The sequence below is a fragment of the Trachypithecus francoisi genome, unplaced genomic scaffold (assembly GCF_009764315.1).
Source record: "Trachypithecus francoisi isolate TF-2019V2 unplaced genomic scaffold, Tfra_2.0 Lachesis_group1, whole genome shotgun sequence".
Taxonomy (NCBI): Eukaryota; Metazoa; Chordata; class Mammalia; order Primates; family Cercopithecidae; genus Trachypithecus; species Trachypithecus francoisi.
In genome coordinates, this window is record NW_022681454.1 from 26,352,809 (window position 1) to 26,374,166 (window position 21,358).

The window sequence follows — 21,358 nt, forward strand, 5'->3', positions numbered from 1 at the left end:
AGCATGGGTGAGGAGTAATGAAAAGGATTCCTGTGAAATCCACAAATGTATGGTCCCACCCTTCCCCGTATTCTACCTCCCCGTATCCTCTCATCTCCTGGAATTTTGGTTCCACACACCATCTGGTCCCCACTCTCCCATCCCCCACCATCTCCTTTGTTCCAGAGCCGAGCTGCAGTTCTGAATCTCCTGGCTGTTTGAAATCTTGTCTTTCAGGCTGTTAGAGCCCCTCTTCCAACTTGTAGGAATCACCTCCATGATGAAGAACTGGCATAGCTCCATTGAGCTTTTCTGTTACTCCCTCCAGGCCTTTAGTAGGCCGCAATGTATACTTGATGTTTTTAGGAGAATCGGGAGTCCATTCATGTAATTGCCTGTGGCAGATTGCTCATATATAACATTTAACTTTGGCATTACTGTTAGTACTATTACTGTTAGTACTATATGCTTGAAAGGTTTGTTTCTGAGAGAAAATATGTTTCAAGTTTTAAACAGTGAGCTGTTCTAAATCAGCCATCTATATTAGTAATGGACTTAGAGTCAGAAGGTTAGAGTTCATTTCTAGCTCTCTCAGTTATTAGATGTGTGACCATGTGTGTGATCACTTGGCCTCTCTTGGCCTAGGTTGTTTGTATAGAATGTAGAGATAATAGATACCTTTCAAAGATAGTTGTTGGGGGTTAAATGAGAATGTATGTAAAAATGTATAGTAAAAGATAAAGCCCCATAGTCCCAAAGGATTGTGGCATTTTTGTGTGTGTTAATAATGACTGTGTTAGGTAAAACAACAAGTTCCTGCCCTCTAGGAACTCATCATCCAGAGAATAAGATGAACATGGCAATTATGGGATATGATAAATCCTATGACAAATATAAGTATAGGTGATCAAGGAGCACAAAGAAGAGCAGCTCTAATCTGGAAATGGGTGGATAGAGAAAACTTCATGAAGGAGGGAGTTTCTTATCTGAGTCTTAAAGAAGAGCAAGCCTGGCAAAGAAGGAAGAAAGGAAAGACATTCCACATTGAAGGAGAGGCAGTGGGGCCTGGGGGAATATTGTACAGAAAGCTGCAAATATGGCTGCAAGTGTGACTAGACCATAAACTATCTGTGGTGCCTAATCTGATTATTAGGGCCACTTATCTTATTTTGAAGAGGAGGTGTTACTGCACACAGTTTAACAACTCTAGAAACAGGTTTGGTCTGAAACTTGGTTTGACTATTTATGAATCTTTTATACCTAATTAAGAACCCCACCTCCATAAACTTTTAGATTCAATATGATGATAAAAGTGTCTACTTAGAAGGGTTTTTGCAATGATCATTTGAAATAATGTTTGCAAATCTCCTGGTATTTAATGAACACTTAATAAATGTTAGCAGTTTTTATGGCTATCCTAAAAGTTCTTAGGGCCATTCTTTCCCTCTCAGTATTCTGTAATCTACTGTTCTAGGCTAACACTTTAGTTAGCAATGTTTTATTAATAAATACCAACCCTTGTTTATTATAATGGAATCAAAGAAACAGTTTAAATGAAATTTTTCTTTGGAGTGGGGGACAGAGTCTCTGTCTCCCAGGCTGGAGTACAGTAGCACAGGCTTGGCTCAATGCAGCCTCTGTCTCCTGGGTTCAAGAGATTCTCCTACCTCACCCTCCCAAATAGCAGGGATTACAGGCATGTACCACCATGCCTGGCTAATTTTTGTATTGTGGAGACAGGGTTTCATCATGTTGGCCAGCCTGGTCTCGAACTCCTGACCTCCGGTGATCCACCCACCCCAGTCTCCCAAAGTGCTAGGATTACAGACATGAGCCACCACACCCGGCCCAGTTTAAATGAATTTTAAAAGTGATCTAGTTCAATATTATTGTTTTGCTTGTTAAGATGCAAGGACTGTTCAACACACAAATCAATAAATGTGCTACCTCACATCAGTAGAATCAAGGTCAAAAACCATATGATCTTTTTAATAGATGCTAAAAAGCATTTAATAAATTCAGCATCCCTTCATGATAAAAACCTTCAACAAATTGGATATATAAGGAGCATACCTCAACACAATAAAGGCCATATATGACAAGCCCAAAAGCTGTGTGTTTCATGCCGAATGGGGAAAAATGGAAAACCTTTCCACTAAGATCTGAGACAAGACAAGGATGCCCACTTTCACCACTTTTATTCAGCGTAATAACCAGAACTCCTAGCCAGAATAATTAAGCAAAAGAAATAAATGCATTCAAATTGAAAAGGAAGAAGTCAAATTATCTTTGGTTGAAGAGGACATGATCTTATGTTTAGAAAAACCTAGACTTCACCAAAAAACTCATAGAACTGATAAATGAATTAATAAAGTTGCAGGATACAAAATCAACCTATAAAAGTCAGTATCATCTCTATATATTAGCAGAGATCACTCTGAAAAAGAAAGCAAGAAAGCAATCTTTACAATAGGTACCAAAAAATATACCTAGAAATGAATTTAACCAAGGTGGTGAAAAATCTCTACAAAGAAAAGTATAAAACACTGATTAAAGAAATTGAAGAGGATTCACAAAAAAGGAAAGATATGCTTACGGACTGGAGGAATTCATCTTGTTAAAATGTCTTTGCTATCTAAAGTGATCTACAGATGTAATACAATCCCTATCAGAATACCAATTATATCCTTCACAGAAATAGAAGAAAAAATCCTAAAATTTGTATGGAACCACAAAAGACCATGAACATCTATAGCAGTATTGAGCACAAAGAACAAAGCTGGAGGCATTACACTACCTGAATTCAAATAATATTACAAAGCTATAATAACCAAAACATCATGGTACTGGCATAAAAACAGACACATATACCAATGGAACAGAATAGAGAACCCAGAAATAAGTCCATACTCATTTTCAACTCATTTTCAACAAAGGTACCCAGAATGTACCTTGAGGAAAGAATGGTCTCTTTAATAAATGGTGCTAAGAAAACTGGATCTCTCTGTGCAGAAGAATGAATCTAAATCTCCACCATATGCAAAAATCAACTCAAAATGGATTAAAGACTTAAATGTAAGATCTGAAAAGATTAGAAGATATTGAGGAAAGACTTCAGGACATTAGTCTGTGCAAGAAGTTTTTGGGGTTAAGACCTCAAAAGCATGGGCAACAAAAGCAAAAACAGACAAATGGGATTGTATCAAGCTAAAAAGCTTCTGCATGGCAAAGGAAACAATGAACTAAGTGAAGAAACAACCTTTGGGATGGGAGAAGATTTGCAAACTATCCTTCTGACAAGAGATTAATAACCAGAATATATAAGGAACTCAAACAGCTCAATAGCAGAAAAACAATCTTGAGTAAAAAATGGGCAAAAGACCTGAGTAGGCATAAAGACATACCAGTGGCCCACAGGTATAGGAAAAAATGCTCAGCATCACTAATCATCAGGGAAATGCAAATCCAAACTACAATGAGATATCATCACACCCCAGTTTGAATGGCTTTTACCAAAAGACAAAAAATTACAAATGCTTTCGAAGCTGTGGAGAAAGGGGAATTCTTATATACGGTTTGTGGGAATGTAAAGTAGTACAGCTGTTATGGGAAATAGTATGGAGGTTTCTCAAAAAAACTAAAAGTAGAACTAGCATATAATTCTAAAAGAAAGGAAATCATTATTTCAAATGATACCTGCGCTCTGAAGTTTACTACAGCACTATTCACAATAGGCAAGATGTGGAATCAACCTGAGTGTCCATCATCAGGTGGGTGGATAAAGAAATGTCCACCATCAGGTGGATGGATAAAGAAAATCCATCCATCAGGTGGATGGATAAAGAACAACGGAATATTATTCAGCCATAAAAAATAACAAAATCCTGTTATTTGCAGCAACATGGAACTAAAGATCATTATGTTAAGTGAAATAAACCAGGCACAGAAAGACAAATATCACATGTTATCACTCAGATGTAGCAGCTAAAAAAGTAGGTTTTATGGAAGTAGAGAGTAGAATGGTGGTTACCAGAGACTGGGAAGGGAAGAGGGGAATGAAGAGAAGTTGGTTAATGGTTACAAAAATACAGTTAGGTAGAAGGAGTAAGTTCTAGTATTTGATAGTAAAGTAGGGAAATTAAAGTTAACAATAATTTTTGTGTATTTCCAAATAGCTGGAAGATAATTATAATGGTTCCAACACAGAAAAGTTGGTGACAGATATCTCAGTTACCCTGATTTGATCATCACACATTGTATACGTGTATCAAAATAACCATATGTACTCCCAAAATAAGTATAATATCAATTTTAGAAAGATAATCTGAGCTGTAAATAATGTGGCTATGATATCCTGAATCAGTGGCACAGCTGGGAGTAAAATCGGGTCTGTTTCCATTCCAGAGTTTTTTCATTAGTCTTAGAATAAACTGCCAAAAGTTGCTTTGAGACACTGACCTATAGCAGTCGCCACAATTTCAAGCAGAAACAATGTAAGTTAACATTTTAGAAACTGACATTTCTGTAGCTCTGCAGATTGGGAAAGATACCTTTGAAAGGAATGGTGTATCTCTGTCTGCTTGCCATCTGATGGAAGTGCTGTTTACCAACAGCGTGTGTAAAAGACCAGCGAGAGGCAGGTAATAAGGAACCAGATAATTCTTAAATGAGTAACTCTTTTACCATCAAGAATTTCTGGCCGGGCGCGGTGGCTCAAGCCTGTAATCCCAGCACTTTGGGAGGCCGAGACGGGCGGATCACGAGGTCAGGAGATCGAGACCATCCTGGCTAACACGGTGAAACCCCGTCTCTACTAAAAATACAAAAAACTAGCCGGGCGAGGTGGCGGGCGCCTGTGGTCCCAGCTACTCGGGAGGCTGAGGCAGGAGAATGGCGTGAACCCGGGAGGCGGAGCTTGCAGTGAGCTGAGATCCGGCCACTGCACTCCAGACCGGGCGACAGAGCAAGACTCCGTCTCAAAAAAAAAAAGAATTTCTTATGTAACCAAAAATCACTTGTACCCCAAAAGCTATTGAAATTTTTAATGTTGAAAAAGAATTCCTTATACATACAAATCCGTTTCTGTTTGTCTCACCACTAAAATGTAAAAATAGATTTTCGTAAGACTTATTAATTAAACATGTTCTACTTCATTCTACAGCATCCAACAAATCATTTGTTGAGTGCCTTTATACCAAGTGCTGGGGTTAGAGTGATGAGCAGAAGACTTAAACTTTATTGAAATAAACAGTTGTTGAAGTAATAATCATACAAATAAGTAGTTATAGTTATTTAAATGCTATGCATAAAATCGACTAAGGGATTAATAATCGGGGGCCAGGTGTGGTGGCTCATGCCTGTAATCCCAGCACTTTGAGAGGCTGAGGAATTCAGATCAGCCTATGCAACACAGCAGGACCCCGTCCCTATAAAAAAGGAAGAAAAAAAAAGGTTATATAGTAATGTTCAGAAAGGCTCACTTAAAGAGTTAAAGTTTTAGCGGAGATATGAAGGTTTAATGAAACAAAAAGGTGGAGGGATAGAGAAAAGGAGCTTATACTCAGCAAACAGCACGTACAGAGGCCCTGAAGAAGGACATAGTGTGATCTGTCCTAAGAATTGAAAGACAACTAGAGTATTTGGAACAGAGAAAGCTAATAAAAAATGCAAGTCTCGGTCATGAGAAGAGAAGTGAAGGTGTTTACTAAGTATCACCAAGGAAACCACAGCAAAAGGAGAAGTGAATCTCCCCCCAAAATAAACTGTACTGTTAGAATTTTGTTTTAAAGATTCATTGTCAAGAACACTACAATTTTTAATTTGCTAAGTAGTGTATTACTAAGATTTGGGCAGTTTTAATGTGTTCTTTTTCATTTGAGTTTTATTCCTTTCTATACTGACTTACTGGAAATTGAGGGATGACTTTGATGTGCTGAAGTGTTTAGATCAGTAATTTTCACTGTTGAACGGTCACAGAGAGAATCTTACCTTGTTTTCTTGGCTGGGGATTTTGTGTGGGTGTCTGAGGTGCAGCTGCACCATGAGTTTCTTGGCAGTCAGGACAGGGCAATTCTCAATGCAGTTCATCTTGAATAGGAAGAAACTTAAGAGTAAAAAGTCTACTTTGAATGCACGAAATTCAGTGGAAAACACCCAGGGCCTGAACCTTCCGCTGACATCCTGTTACTTGGTTAAATGGATACAGCAGCCTCAGACCCATGTCCAGGTTTTATGGTAGGAACACATGAAGGGAGAACAGTGAAAGCTTTGTTTCAATATAAAACTATCAGTTACCACATCTAGTTTTTAAATGTTTTTGGTTTTTGTTTGTGGTCTATTTAAGTTTATTGTCTAAAGAACACTTAATTAAAAAGGCAGGTTGATGGAAACCTAGCTTTGCTTGCAAGTGTGAATTCATATTTTTATATAGCTTCTCTGAAAGATTTTTTCAGATTTATTTATATACAGATGGATTCCCAGATCTGCTTTTATTGCTCACGTTTTCTTCACTCTCCTTTGACCTCTTCTGTAGTCTATAAGCATCATGTTTTCCCAAACCCTCAAATTAAATGCAGACGGTATAGAACTTCTCATTTTTAAGCACACTTGCATCCTTCCCTTTGCATAAACTCATCATTACCCTTCATAAGCAGAAACCTTTGAGCTGCATCCAGTGCTTAACTGCTTGTTTATATCTTTACCGTTTTTTAGTATTACTACTTTCAGAGTAGTATAAAGTCTTGTTCTGTGGACAGTGTGCCTGAGTTCACATCCAGTCCTGCTACTTACTTTGTTGGTTCCATTAGTTTTTTTAGTTTTTAACTTCCAAAATAAAGATAAATATGTTAGAACCTTGTAAGTTTTTTTTTAAGATGTAAGAAAATGCGTACAAAGGACTTAATTTAAAATAAATATCCAGGAGAAGAGATGCTAGTTATCATTTTATTCTTGATTTAAGTCCAGTCTTCTAGAATCTATTAATAGCTGTCTTTTCTGGTTGATGTCATTTAGTCTAAAGATCGTCTATATGCTGATAACTTCCCACGGATACTTCTGTTCCTAACCTCACTTTTTCCTAAGCTCCAGACTTGCAGGTCTGCCTGCTACTATATTATCTACACTTAAATGTCAGATGCATACTTCAAATATAACATGTCTTAAAACAACTTTTGATCTCTATCACCCGCCCCTGCTTGTTTCCCCAATCTTTTCCTCCCCATTCTTTTCTATCTCAGTTAATGATAGCACCCTTTGTACTTCTTTTAGCTACCGGCCCCTGTCCATTTAATCAGCACATCTTAATAGCATTATCCCCAGAATATATCCTGAATCTGACTCCTTGTTGTCATCTTATCTACTACCATCATAGTCTAAGACAATAATCCTTTCCTGTCCTAGGCAATTATGTAATGAATGGTCTTCTTATTTCTCTGTATTTCACGATAAGACTGGACCATTTTTAGTCTTACCTTGAACAATCCATTCTCCACATTGAAGAACAATATTCTAAAAAAAGATTATTTCCCTTCTTTTTATTGAAATTCGAAAACTATCCAGAGTTCTTGAAAGCCTTTCATGACCTAGCTCCTGTCTGACTTTCTGCTAGTCTCTCAAACCCTGCTAGTTCATTCCATCTGAAGGCTCTTTTTACTAGCCTTTTCCTCTCTTTGAGATATTTTTCACCCATATCTTCACAGTGTGGTTCCTTGCAATTTTTAGGTCTCAGATGTCAACTCCTTAGAGAGGCTTACCCTGACATCTTTCCTTCTTTTCTTAAGTTAATCACTATCTGAAATTTCCCTTCCTCTTCCTTCTTTCATAAAGTGCCCCTCCCCAAACCCAAAGGAATTTAATTTCCATACAAGAACTTTATCCATTTTATTCACTGCCATATGCCCAGTGCTTAGAATGGAATCTGGTATTCAGAATGTTTTCAGTATTACAATACTATATGGGTGGATGGCTAGATGAAAGAATGAACGAGTATGTATCTGGTAATTTTTCTACAACCAGAGAAATGATAGATTATTTCATCCTTACAAACTTTGTATAGGTGTTTATTTTAGAATTAATTATGCTAATCTTTGTCCTAATTGCTTTTATCTATCTCTTCTGTTTTTGATTGTAAGGCTTTCTTCTCTCATAGAGTGCTGGATATAATTTTAGTACTTAATGTTGATTAAATTGAAAATGCAATCTAACAGCTTTATATTCTCTGAAATTATAGAATATGTATTTCTGAAAGCAGGTGTGTTTAAAATACGCATTCCCCTTTTATCTCCTGCAGTTCATAATTGGACCCTTGAAGACACTCTTCAGTGGTTGATAGAGTTTGTTGAACTACCCCAATATGAGAAGAATTTTAGAGACAACAATGTCAAAGGAACGACACTTCCCAGGTGAGTCTTTGTTATGCAAATGTATTTTCCTCTCAGGGAGAGTTATATGCTAGATGTCTTTTCCCATACTGAATCTACAAGTTACTTCCATGACTGAGGGCACAAAGGAAATATAAATGTATCCATTCTTTAATCTTTCTAAATTATGCATTTTCAAGTTTTAATCAATTTTTCTTGTCTAAATAATCAGGCTCTTGAAAAAAATTATTTCCAAGGAACATGATTTTGAGTTTCAGAAGGTGGGTCAACTATATCATTTGTAAATAACATCAAGGGTCAACTTTTGACTGATCTAAGAAAAACTTTTTTTTTTTTTGATACTGATTCATTTTTGTGAACACACCTACTTGAATGGATTAATTTGCATCTCTTTCTTGTGACATTTTAAATGACAATAACCATTGAATTATGGTGTCTATACGTTATACCTGAATTTTAAAAATGAAATTAATAAAAAATAGCAGCCATTTAAAAATGTATGTTACATACAAGTACTTTATATTATCTCATTTAACCCTCATGATTAAAATGAGCTATATATTGTCCTTCCCATTTTACAGATTAAAAAACCAAGTCAGAGACAAGTTAAACATTTCGCCCAAGGCAGCATTTAAACCCAGATAGATTTGATAGCAAAGTCCAGATTGCCAGTTTTTCCCTTAGATGTCTGAATCCAGTTGTTTTCTAAATTTTATTTTCTAAATTATATCTAAGTTGTATCATTTGCAAATACCAAATGATATAATTTAGAAATTATAATTTCTAATTAATTAACTTAATAATATTGAAGGGTTTAAATGTCAAAATTTGTAATGATTCTGCCAGAATTTTTTACCCTTACAAGATTGCTTCTTAAGTTTTATTTTTCCCTGGATGATTTCCTATATCAAAAAAGACTCTGATCAGTTATTACAATCTGATCATTATATGTAATGAAATATATACATTGTGTCCCTAGTCAACTTCCTTACATGCCCTATTTAGATAAATATCCTTTGTTGCTTTGAGTTTTGTATTTTGGATCAAGTTGAAAGTTTTCAAATCTCTCTTAAATGTATTCTGAACACCAACATTAGTATTTCTGATTTTATTATACACTTGACTAGAATGATGAAATTTTGGGGATAAGAGTCAATTCTATAACTACTTCCTGAATATCTTTTATGTTCATAGTACAACTAGATGTTCGAAAGAAGACGAAAATCAAATAAAATGTAGTTCTTTTAATTAAAACAAGTTCTTAAAACAGAGTCAAACATTAAAATGAAATTAGAGTTTTTTAGTTTATATATGTTGCCCTGGGTATGAGGAACAATAGAAATTTCCTTGTTGCCTTTTGAGAAACTTCTTTATATAACAACAACATGAAATAAAATAGGCTAATCTGTGTTTTGATAATTAGTATTATAGCTACTCATTTCTTTTGGTTAAGTAAAGATGATCAGAGATGCTTCCAATTCTGGTAAAATTGTGACATCACACACTTGTCAAGATAACTCCTTAAACAGTGAACATGTTATTATAGAAAAACATTGTAAGTTCAGTTTTCAGGTCAGCCCATTGGAACCTTTTTTAGGGGAGGAGAAAGGAAAACAATAAACTCTTTCTTAAGCCCCTGTTATGTGGTAATGGAAATTAGATGAGTCAACTTAAAGGAGCAATATCTATTAATTTCAATTATTGTGTAAGTTCCAGAGCTCTTTGTATGGTATCTGTAGACATGAGAGCTAGTTCGAAGAATGTATAAGAAAATGTATTACATATTCTAGATAGTTGGCCTACAACAGTCCATTATGATGTTTCTTTTCTGTGACGTTAAAACCCTTTACATCTGCCAAAGGTAGCCAAAACTATGTTTTATGTTGACTGTAGTGGTGATCTTAAACCTTTCACTGTGTTTTCTACTCTGTAATTGTTACTACCAAACATTATACTAAGGCTCTCTTCACCCAACACATACCACCTCATTTATTTCAGGCCTATGTGGCCTTCCCTGATACCCTCACCCACTCAGGTGGAATCATTTTTACCTCTGGACTCATATTGAATCTTGCATAAATTTTTGTTATGTATTTTCTTTTTTACTACATCTTGTTGTCTTTCTTAGTCTATTGATAGTTTGCTATTAATTCATGCATTCATGCATCCATCCATCCATACATTCATTCAGCTATTATACAAACATTTATCAAGCTTCTACTTTTGTCAAGTACTACATTAGGCTTTGGGGATACAGAAATAAGACATAGGCTTTGCCTTTGTGCAGTTTGATAAGTGTCATATTAAAGGTGTAAGGGAAGCATTATAGGAAAGTACCTGTGAAGATAAAGGAAGGCATTTTAGAGAGGGAATGTTAGAGTTCTTTGCTCTTTACGGTTTTATAGAAGCCTCATAGGAGTTCCTGTAATTTTCTCCATACTTAGAGAGTACTGATACCTTTCTCTACAAAATGTAGTGTTTCAGAGTAGTCTTTGGAATCGTACGTATTTGGGTTTGAATCCTTGCCTTATCTGTTGCTAATTATGTAACCTTAGGCAAGTTAATCTCTCACAAGTATCTTCACCTATAAAATGGAAGTACTATTATAAGGTTTTCTTGACTATGAAGCCATTGGTACAGGACCCAGCATATATTATATGGCTGTGTTTATTGTCATTGTTATTATTATTAGACTTTCTGTAATGAAATCTTTACTAGCATCATACTTGGTTGTTAAGAAATCTTAGTTGAGTACTGGGCTGCTTGTGTTTACAGTCCATAATAAAGTGATTTTATTTCCTTATTTTACCTGTGCCCCCTACATGCTTTCTTCATAGCTAATAAGATGGTTTAGTACTTCTTATTATATAAATTCCTTTACCTACCTACCTCAATCCGTGAAGGCTTTTTATTTCCCACTTGTGACTTCAGTGTACTTAGTTCAGTTTTTAAAGTTTAAACATTAGAATGTTAAAGGTATAGATTTTTTGATACTTTTAAAGAAAATCAATATGATCTAAATTGAAAACTGTTTTTTAAAATGTGCTGCAGATGTTAAATTAAGTTACGGTTTTATCCTTTGTGAAAGGATAATGAATGACAGAAGTAATTAATGATTATAAAATATTTTCAACTTTAGGCTGGGAGCGGTGGCTCACGCCTGTAATCTCCGCACTTTGGGAGGCCGAGGTGGGTGGAACACGAGGTCAGGAGATCGAGACCATTCTGGCCAACATGGTGAAACCCCATCTCTACTAAAAATACAAAAAATTACCCAGACGTGGTGGCGGGTGCCTGTAGTCCCAACTCCTCGGGAGGCTGAGGCAGGAGAATCGCTTGAACCCGGGAGGCAGAGGTTGCAGAGAGCCAAGATCAAACCACTGCACTCTATCCTAGGTGACAGAGTAAGACTCTGTCTCAAAAAAAAAATTTTTTTTTTCAACTTTATACATTTCTAAATCATAGTAAGTCATAACAGAAAGTAACCTTAGAAAATAAAAACTTTTTCAGTGTAGCTACTAAATGATTTAACATACAGGAGTCTTTCTGCAGCTAAGTTTGCTCTGAAGAGGTTTTTGAAACGTGTAACAAATTATTAAATCGCACATGGATGAGCTCCAACAGTCATCGTCAGTAATATGTAAAGTATTAAATGTGTTGCTCAAATATTTAAATTTATGTACTAGAAATATTTTCATTTAATATATATATTTATGTTTTTCAAATAAACAGGATAGCAGTGCACGAACCTTCATTTATGATCTCCCAGTTGAAAATCAGTGACCGGAGTCACAGACAAAAACTTCAGCTCAAGGCATTGGATGTGGTTTTGTTTGGACCTCTAACACGTTAGTATTCTCTCTCACTCAGAGGATGATGTAAAATAATATCCTGATCATCTCTGTGTTATTTAAGGAAAGAAAAAAATAAGATAGTAGGCCTCTAAGAAGAGTCATCTATTAGCTGTGAAAGAAGTATATTACTTTCTTAAAAGATGTATAGGTTGGGATTTTCTGTCACTGAAATATGAGTGTGAAATTTTCAAAGCTGGTTACTAATGTAAGAAGTGATATATAAAAAAACTATATTTAGCTGTTAATTTAGAATTTTTAGGTTTAAAACTTTGAATCTTTGGAGCAGTTTTAATGTTGCTGTTACTATAATTGGATATTCACTGAGGAATCTCTTAAAAAATAATACAATCTAACCATCTTGATGGCATGAAGCAATAGAGCCTAACAATTTCACTAAGTACCAAGAAAAGGGTTTTTTAGATATAGATGGAAAGCAAAGACTCACTTGAAGCTTTATAAATTAACGAACTATACTGGCAGGAATAGGAAGTAGGCAATGTTATTTGATTATTTTGAAGAGAAACATTTGAGAAAGTGTTATGCAATATCTGTAAAGAAAATAAACCTTGTATTTATTTACTTTGACAGGAATATTTTTTTTCCCCAGAAGAGAAGTTTAATATGTTTGTTTTATTTAATTTCAAATTTTTCAGAAAGCTTTGGGAGAAAGTGTTTGAAAAGTACACCTTTTAAAGGAATTATTTTTTTAAGTCAAAAAAGAATAACAAAATTAACACAAGAAAAATGGCTTCCTCAAGTTATAAAGTAGGAAGCTAATGTTTATTCTCCCTGAATTCTTGGAGTTAGATTTTCAGGTTTCTATGATACCATCTTGGGAATGGCCCTTCTAAAAAAGGGTAACTAGAATTGGTTGAATAGATTTCATGACTTTACTGGTGGTTCTTTTTTGGCCTGGACTAAAAGAACAGCTGGTGAAACAGCTGGAACTCCCCTTATGAGAGTTGGTGGAAATGCACTGTTGGTGGAAATTACAAACCCTAGGAAACAGAACACTACTGAAATGCCGAGCGTTCCATAGAGATGATGCCCTTTCCAACCTTTTCCTTGTCCTCACTTCCAGACTGAATCCATTGGGGGATTGTCTTCTGTGGGATTCTGTCCAATTTTTCTCATGTGAGTGGTTGGTAAAAATAGGAATTAAAGTATAGAATTTGTTTCTCTTTACAACTTGATCAGGAATATTCGTATTTTATTAATCTTGAAACTAACACCTTTCTAAGCCCCAAAAATTATATTACCAAGTCATTTGAAAAGAAATCAAACTAGTCTCAAAAAAAACTGTAAACAAATATTTAAGTAAACCATTTAAAAAGTTAATGATTTTAAATGTTTGTCTTAGAATGATTATTTGAGTGAATGTGCCTCATAGTCAGAACACTTATGTTAGATTTATTTTAAAAACCAGCATTGTGAAATGAACAGAGATACATTTTAAAGGAGTTTTTTTTTTTTTTAAATCTTTTCCAGTCTAGTGCTTGTTATTGAGTGTGGGACCTTATTTATCTATTTATTGTTATTTATGATCAGAGAATAGGGCTCATAGTTGAAGGAGAACCTGAGTTGAACATCTCAGTGTGAGACAGAAATAAAAAATGCTTTTGAGATTGTAGCTTTCACCCGTACATTTCTTCCACTACAGGTGGAAGGGTGAGGGTGTGCACTCTGGCAATATGGAGAACTGAGAGTCTCTGATGTAGAGCATGCTGCATATCACACTACACAAACATAGCCAAACCCCAGACTTGTCAGCCTGGGAACTTGGGATTTCTGTAGAATTCTTTATGTCACCAAACTTCAAAATATGTTTCTGCTGGAGGCCTGGGCATGTAGACAGTTTTTCACTGTGAGCTGTATGTCTTTGGAGCATTACAGTAATATATTAGCTATCATTGTGTCTCTGTTCCAGAGAGCCCCGTGAAAAGTAGTGTGTACTGACTGGGCTGAATTAGGAAATTTAAATAGTGATTTCTGTGTTTTGTATCACCGAAGGCAGTAGGCCCTGGCTTCTCCCTTGTTGTTTTAGACATACGGCTGGGGGTTAGCATCATGCCAGTAACCCCTGTATCTCTGGCATATAGACCCCTAAAATTGAATAATTGTTATTACTGTTTAACCCAGGCTTTTATCAGCCTTAGCACTAGTCACTCTTTGGGCTGGATAGTTCTTGGATAAGTCTTTGTTATCAGCAGGGGTGACACAGGGGGGAGGTTGTCTTGTGCACTGTAGGATGTTCAGCAGTACTTCTGGCATCTGCCCACTAGATGCCAGTAACCACTCCTCCAAGTTGAGACAACTCAAAATTGTCAAATGTCTGCTAGGGGTGGATGAGGAATTACCACCAGCCTTGAGAACCACTGATTAACCTAACCTAATTAGTTATATGGCTACCTCCTTGGGGAAAATACATTTTGGTGAGTGATCAGGTTTATAAGTGTGTCAAAAATGTGACATCTGTCTGGCTTCACTGAAGGAAGGGAGTTGGGATGATGGTGGTGATACTTTTGATGGCTCCCTTCACCCCACAGAGGACCATTCTGGCAGCGTATGATTGGAGGTGCGGTTGCTTTTTCAAGGGTCCCCATGACTTTGGCCACTCCGTCTACCACCAGCAGGGGCACGGTGTGTCCATATGGGTTTACCTCTACCCTTCTGTAAGTCTAGTATATCAAAGAGTTATAAGAAGCACAGTCATTACTTGAAAAAAGAATTTTTAAAAGGCTAGAGCTTGTGCATGGGAAAGCGATCTCCACTTTTTGGTTTTGTTTTAGATACTACTTAAAAAGTGTCTTTTTGTATTGTTCTATTCAAAGATTAATTTAATCGTCTGTAATTCTCTTAATAGGCCCACCTCATAACTGGATGAAAGATTTTATCCTCACAGTTTCTATAGTAATTGGTGTTGGAGGGTGCTGGTTTGCTTATACGCAGAATAAGACATCAAAAGAACATGTTGCAAAAATGATGAAAGATTTAGAGAGCCTACAAACTGCAGAGCAAAGTCTAATGGACTTACAAGAGAGGTAAGTTCAGAAAAATCATAACTCATGTTATTTATGTAGGCAAATACAATTTGTAAAAAAAGTAATATGGGCATGTGCTTAAACACTTATATTTAGGTTATTATACACATCAGGAATATATGCATATTTGATTTCACATTTTTTTAGAAAAGTATATTTTTATAATTACAGATTTATTATAAATGTGTGTACTTGAGAATAAATGACTAGAAGAACAGTGGAGGTAAGTCAAATATAGTGGGATTAGATGTGTTGCTAAGTTTTATTTTTAACTTGATTTAAATAATTATGAATTTTTAAAAAGCTTTTTGCGGAAGAGTATTTCCCTGTCTTCCCTGTCTTTTGAGCCCAGTAGCTGTATAGTAAGTTGCCTGATATTTTTATTAACCAAACTTAGGGCTAATGAAAAATGCTATGATTTTTGATTGAAATATGTATTTAATTGCTTGACACAGTATTCATTATTTTGTAAAAAATAAAACTTTGGAAATTTTTGTGAGGAATTTTTATTTTTATTGTTCTATAAGGCTTGAAAAGGCACAGGAAGAAAACAGAAATGTTGCTGTAGAAAAGCAAAATTTAGAGCGCAAAATGATGGATGAAATCAATTACGCAAAGGAGGAGGCTTGTCGGCTGAGAGAGCTAAGGGAGGGAGCTGAATGTGAATTGAGTAGACGTCAGTATGCAGAACAGGAATTGGAACAGGTATTTACATTAAAAAAAGTCAGTTGTAAAGATGTTAACATTGCCACTCTGAGGAGGCAGGTCCTGTTTTTCTTCAGTTTCCTACATTTAGTTCCATTGTCTACTGTTCCTCAGTTGATAAAAGAATCATTTATGTTGTTAGCATTGATCAAAGTTCATATAGCAAAATAACACAGTAACTGAAAGATAAAGTTGCCATCATGTTCACTCGTTCATGAAATCTTAACTCTTGCCATGTTCATTGTCTTGAGTAAATTTAAGGTGTTTAACATCTGTAATATGTTTAAGTTTCTGACTGTAACGTAGTAAGATAAAGTATATCTAAGTTTGAACTTCTCTGCAAATGTAAAGGATCTCTATTAAACATCCATTTGAATCCTGTTAAATAGTTTTAGAACATAATCTGGAAACATAATTGGAAAGAAGCTCCTTTCCAATACCTGCTTCTCCTGTTCGGTTACTTAAGATAGAAAATAGGCATTTAGGCATTGCACAGAGTCCTTTGGAGAGGGTGAGGTGCTGGGAGAATTTAATTATAGGCAGATGCATTAGTTTCCTGTTCCTGCTGTTTAAAAAAAAAAAAAAAAAGCCACAAACTTAGTGGTTTAAATAAACATAAATTTATCATCGTAAAGTTGTGGAGGTCAGAGTGAGTTGAGGTGAGCCTGTAGGACTGTGTTCCCTCTGCAGGCTGTAGGGGGGGGATGTGTTTCCTTCCCTCCTCCACTGGTAAAGGCCGCCCACGTTTCTCAGCTCATGGCCCCTTCCTCTGTCTTCAAAGTGCGTCATTCCAGCCTCTACTTCTGTGGTCCCATCTCCTCCTTCTGACTTTGATGCTTTTGTTACTGATAATGAAACTGAAGAACAAAATGAGGATTATAAAACTTGCTCAAAATTAGAGGTGACTCAGTTATAAAGCAGGGCAAGAGCTTAGGTATTCTGCCTCCACTTCATTTTATGCACTGTTGCTGCCTTCTTAATATAGTGCTAAATAAGAAATGCAAATTAAGTGATGAATGCCTTAAGGTCAACTCAGGAGAAAATATGCACTGTGCATTACTGTTTCCTTCAAGATCGCCATTTTATGAGACTATGTCTGACTGAACGCAGCCATCTTTTTTATAACTGTTAACCACTCCTCCTCTGACACTCTTAGATGTCTGTGTTTTGGAGCTCTTCCCTCTAAGAACTCTTAGATATATTTTACAGTCATGCCCCATTCACCTAACAAATCATAGCAGCACAGAATGTAGCAAAGAATCAGGAGTTGACAAAAAAGGCCTAGTCGAAATCATACTGTATCCGAGAATTGGGTACTATGCCCTTTACCCTTCCTGCCTTTTTCCACCAAGACGTCCAACTCGCAGTTTGTTCTGGTATATTTCTGTCTTTCTAAACTTTGTACATAAGAAAGAGAAATCAGAAAACAGTAGTTTGGAATTCTTCTACAGAGATATAAACCGATGGTAGGACTTCACAGGTGATTGTCTCACAGTGAAGGAGGAGAGACAATATAAAAAAAGGGCCCAAGAATTGTGGACATTCTAACTTAAAGCTTTGGGAGAGAGACCGTGCACATCTCAATAGAACCTGAAGTTACCAAAATATGATGTATTGGTGTGAATGTAATCTCATTAAATCCTGGGTCAGTAAAAGGTGATTTAAAGGAAGGAAATTTTTTTTTAAAAAAGAACACTGTCTGGCATGATTATATTAATAAGAAACACTATTTTCTGAGGGCTTACTCTGTACCAGAAGTGTGTGCCACACACATTGCCAGTGGTTTGCTCATAAATTTTAATCCTCACAACACATAGATATTATCTTCATTTACAAATGAGCTGTGTAGAGAGGCTAGATAACTTATTTGCCTTGGGTTACACAGCTGTTAACTGGTAAAGGCAAGATTTTGCGTGTCATATTCCAAAGTCTGTGTCTTATACTGCTATTAAAAGCTTTGCTTGTAGAAATAAGTTTAACTGGGAAATGATGTATAATATGACATAACCCACAATTCCACATAGTTCAGGGAATTACTGTATTTAGTCTGGAGAATAATCAACATAAATTTAGAAGTCAGGAAAATCCGGTATGTTTTTTATATAGTGTTATTTTTCCTAGAACAGAGACTTTTGGGTGACTAAGTACCACTTTATATTTTGTGTGATTTAAATAGTTTTCACAAATTAGTTTCTTAGAAAAAGTCTCAGGAAGCCTTTAATCAGGGCAAGTGAAATACCCCTATTCTACATGAGACAATAAGCTTTAAGAATTTACTGAAGGTTACAGAGATGATAAATAATACAGTTGGGTCTAGAAACCAAGTTTTCAGATATTTAGGCTGTTTTTGTGACATCATGTTTTTATTTACTGTTGTTTTATTCCTAAGATACAAACATTGTGTAAATAATTGTTACATTTTAAACAGTAACTTATTGTTTGCAAAAGCTGTTTATTATTCAATTTTTTCTGTGTTCATTCCCCTATAAACAACAATGTGATTTAAACAAAGGGTTGGGATTTAGATCAAATGAAACATTTATGAGTAATAGCAGAGAAAACAGTTAAATAGTTGCTACTACCAGAAGGTCAGACTTTCCACAAGTTTGAGTCATTATTTGGCAATCAATCTAAACATTGTTCATCTTCAATTTATGCTAAAAAATATATAAGTAGTTTTTATGTTAAATGTGTTTGAGCTCTTTTAGGGGAAATACGTTTATGGAAATATTAAGAAAAATCTATGATTAAAGAGCATAACTTGAATGAATTTTGTTGAGATTCTCTGTATAATTCCTTGGAAGTGAAAATTGTATAGAAATTTTAGCTTTAAAGTCTTCTGAGAAAAAGGGCTTGTAGACATAGATTTTGTGGTGTTATGCAGGTCTGCATGAACCTGAGCTTAAATTTTATCTTCCTGAGAGCTTAGCAGGGACGCCACACAGCTTACCCAACTGACTTGTTAAACACAGTATTGTCCCAAGCCATTGCAGTTAGTTTTGTAGGCAGATATGTTGCCTGGGATTTGCTTTCAGTGAGTTAGTGCTCTTCCCCTTACTTTGATGTGTTTTTGAATTGTTACCTAGTGTTGCATTGTGAATTTTGTTTTTAATTCTGGAATCTTAAAAGATATTTTTCTGCACAATTCTTTGTTTTCACACTAACTGACAGCTGTTCTTTTTCTTTATCAGAAGTTTGTGTATAGTACTCTTGTTGGTTTATTCTGGCACACTATAAAGTTTATTCAAATAAGTTGGGTTTGTTCAGATCAAACATTCTTTTGCTCTTCAGTGTCCTTAGTTAGCTTTGGGGAAAACTAATCTGTGGGGTGGTGCTCGACACGCAGGATGCTCCGTAGTCACTCATCGCTTTGCCTCAAGGTCTTGAGTGTGAGTGTATGTGCACAATTTCATAAATTGCATCCTGTATCTTTACACATCTTTAGTTTGAAAACTCTAGCTAGTTTTTAAGTAAATCGTTCCAAGAATGAATCATCTATTCCTTCTGTGTCTTTCCTTAGTGAGGCTTTCCTTATGATACTTTTTCTTAGTGCTTTTCAACTAACCACCACGCATTTTTGTTTTTTTCTGTTTATTTTCTGGCTCCATTAAATGGCAGGTGGAAGAAATACTATGACATCCTTATACTGAAGACTATGCATAGTTTCTCATGAAAAAATCAAGTGGATTCTCACTCAGAATCTGTTTCCTCACAATCTGTACATGCTCTGCAGATGTTCACTTAGCTACTTTCTGGTGTATTCAAAGCAGGGAATTATGTAGCAGAAGTGGTAACACAGACAATAATGAGTAGATATACTTGGCAACAATAAGAAATAACTAGCCATAAAGAAGATGTCATGAAAAACTACAGAAAAATACAATTTTTAAAAAATCAGTATATAGTGAAGGAGCTACAGTAGGTCTTCTGGAAACATTTGGAGGAGGAGTAGAACGTGTATCCACCCGATTTTGGACACTTCTTTATATAATACTTCATAAATGAAATATGCATTATGGGAAAAATGTGATCAGTTTTAGTTTGTATATACCCTTGATTTTTTCCCCCCTCAGTCTGGTTTTCATAACATGCAAAACAAAATATTGCAACTTAAGATATAAATAAGCCCTCTCTACCCTCCTAGACTTAACAACTTTGCCTCGTGGATTTAAGATGCACTTGAAGCTCAGCCTTAATTTTAATGCTAGAAATCTATTGTATTTAGTCTTTGCAGTTTAAAACGATGTTTACAAAGAGCGTAATTAAGATAGCTTTTTCTTTTAGTTTGGGTACTAAAAATATTTTAATCCTTCCTTCTTCCCTCTCTCCTTCCCTGCCTCTTTCCTTTCTTTCTTCTAGGTTCGCATGGCTCTGAAAAAGGCCGAAAAAGAATTTGAACTGAGAAGCAGCTGGTCTGTTCCAGATGCACTTCAGAAATGGCTTCAGTTAACACATGAAGTTGAAGTGCAATACTACAATATTAAAAGACAAAACGCTGAAATGCAGCTAGCTATTGCTAAAGATGAGGTACTCTCTTGTATTTCAAAGTTTACTAAATTTGTTTCTTAGGCTGCATTCTTAGAGGGATTACTCAACTGGGATACACAGATCTGAATAAAAGTTTTATTATTGCAGATTCTTTTTTCAAACTGGAACTTACTGTGTAAATAGACTCTAGTAATCATAAGCTTTAAATTAAAATTACTGCATTTGGATACTTTTCAAAGTGACCTTAGTGATTTAAACATTCTCTTTTTTTTAATCATTATCATAAAAGTTTTATACAGAGCTTTTTTCCTTTAGGTTGCTGCTTCATATCTGATTCAGGTTAGTAGTTACTGGAAATTAATTTTGACACTTACATTGTGTGGAATGAGAATAAGTGTTAATCTGAATTCTAGCAAAAGAATTTAAAAGCTTAGTTCACTCACTAGCACCATTGTAGTAGGATATAGTTAATGTTTTTCTGTTACTTTTAGTACAAGATTCGGGTCTTCCTGAACCATAGAAATAAGAGAAAAATTCTCCAGAATAAAGTTTTGAATTACATCGATTGGCTTAGGAAAGCACATTTTCTCCCTCCTTTGTTTTCTTTTTTGGAATGCAGGGATATCTTGGCTAGTAATTCTCTACTGGTTTTATGATTGTTAATATATTAAAAACCAAAATAAACTTTATTATTTTATATATATAAAAATGTTTGTATTTTTTTCAAACCTAGACTTATTTTATTCCTTTTCGGTTTCTAGGCAGAAAAAATTAAAAAGAAGAGAAGCACAGTCTTTGGGACTCTGCACGTTGCACACAGCTCCTCCCTAGATGAGGTAGACCACAAAATTCTGGAAGCAAAGTAAGAATGTTATTTTAGGTTTTATTTGTTTTATTGTTATTGTGTTGAAAT

The 21,358-nt window shown here is 35.4% G+C and overlaps 1 protein-coding gene across 2 annotated transcripts in view; it reads left to right on the forward strand.

Moving 5' to 3' along the window:
- Positions 1–21,358, forward strand: part of STIM2 (stromal interaction molecule 2) — a 168,997-nt gene that overhangs the window by 127,907 nt on the left and 19,732 nt on the right. The window contains exons 4-10 of one of the 2 annotated variants that reach the window (XM_033213935.1): positions 8,267–8,378; positions 12,090–12,205; positions 15,075–15,252; positions 15,780–15,957; positions 20,317–20,484; positions 20,761–20,784; positions 21,207–21,307. In XM_033213935.1, the coding sequence (XP_033069826.1) occupies positions 8,267–8,378; positions 12,090–12,205; positions 15,075–15,252; positions 15,780–15,957; positions 20,317–20,484; positions 20,761–20,784; positions 21,207–21,307 (877 nt within the window). The remainder of the gene's footprint in view (positions 1–8,266; positions 8,379–12,089; positions 12,206–15,074; positions 15,253–15,779; positions 15,958–20,316; positions 20,485–20,760; positions 20,785–21,206; positions 21,308–21,358) is intronic. The other variant, XM_033213936.1, reaches the window with a different exon arrangement.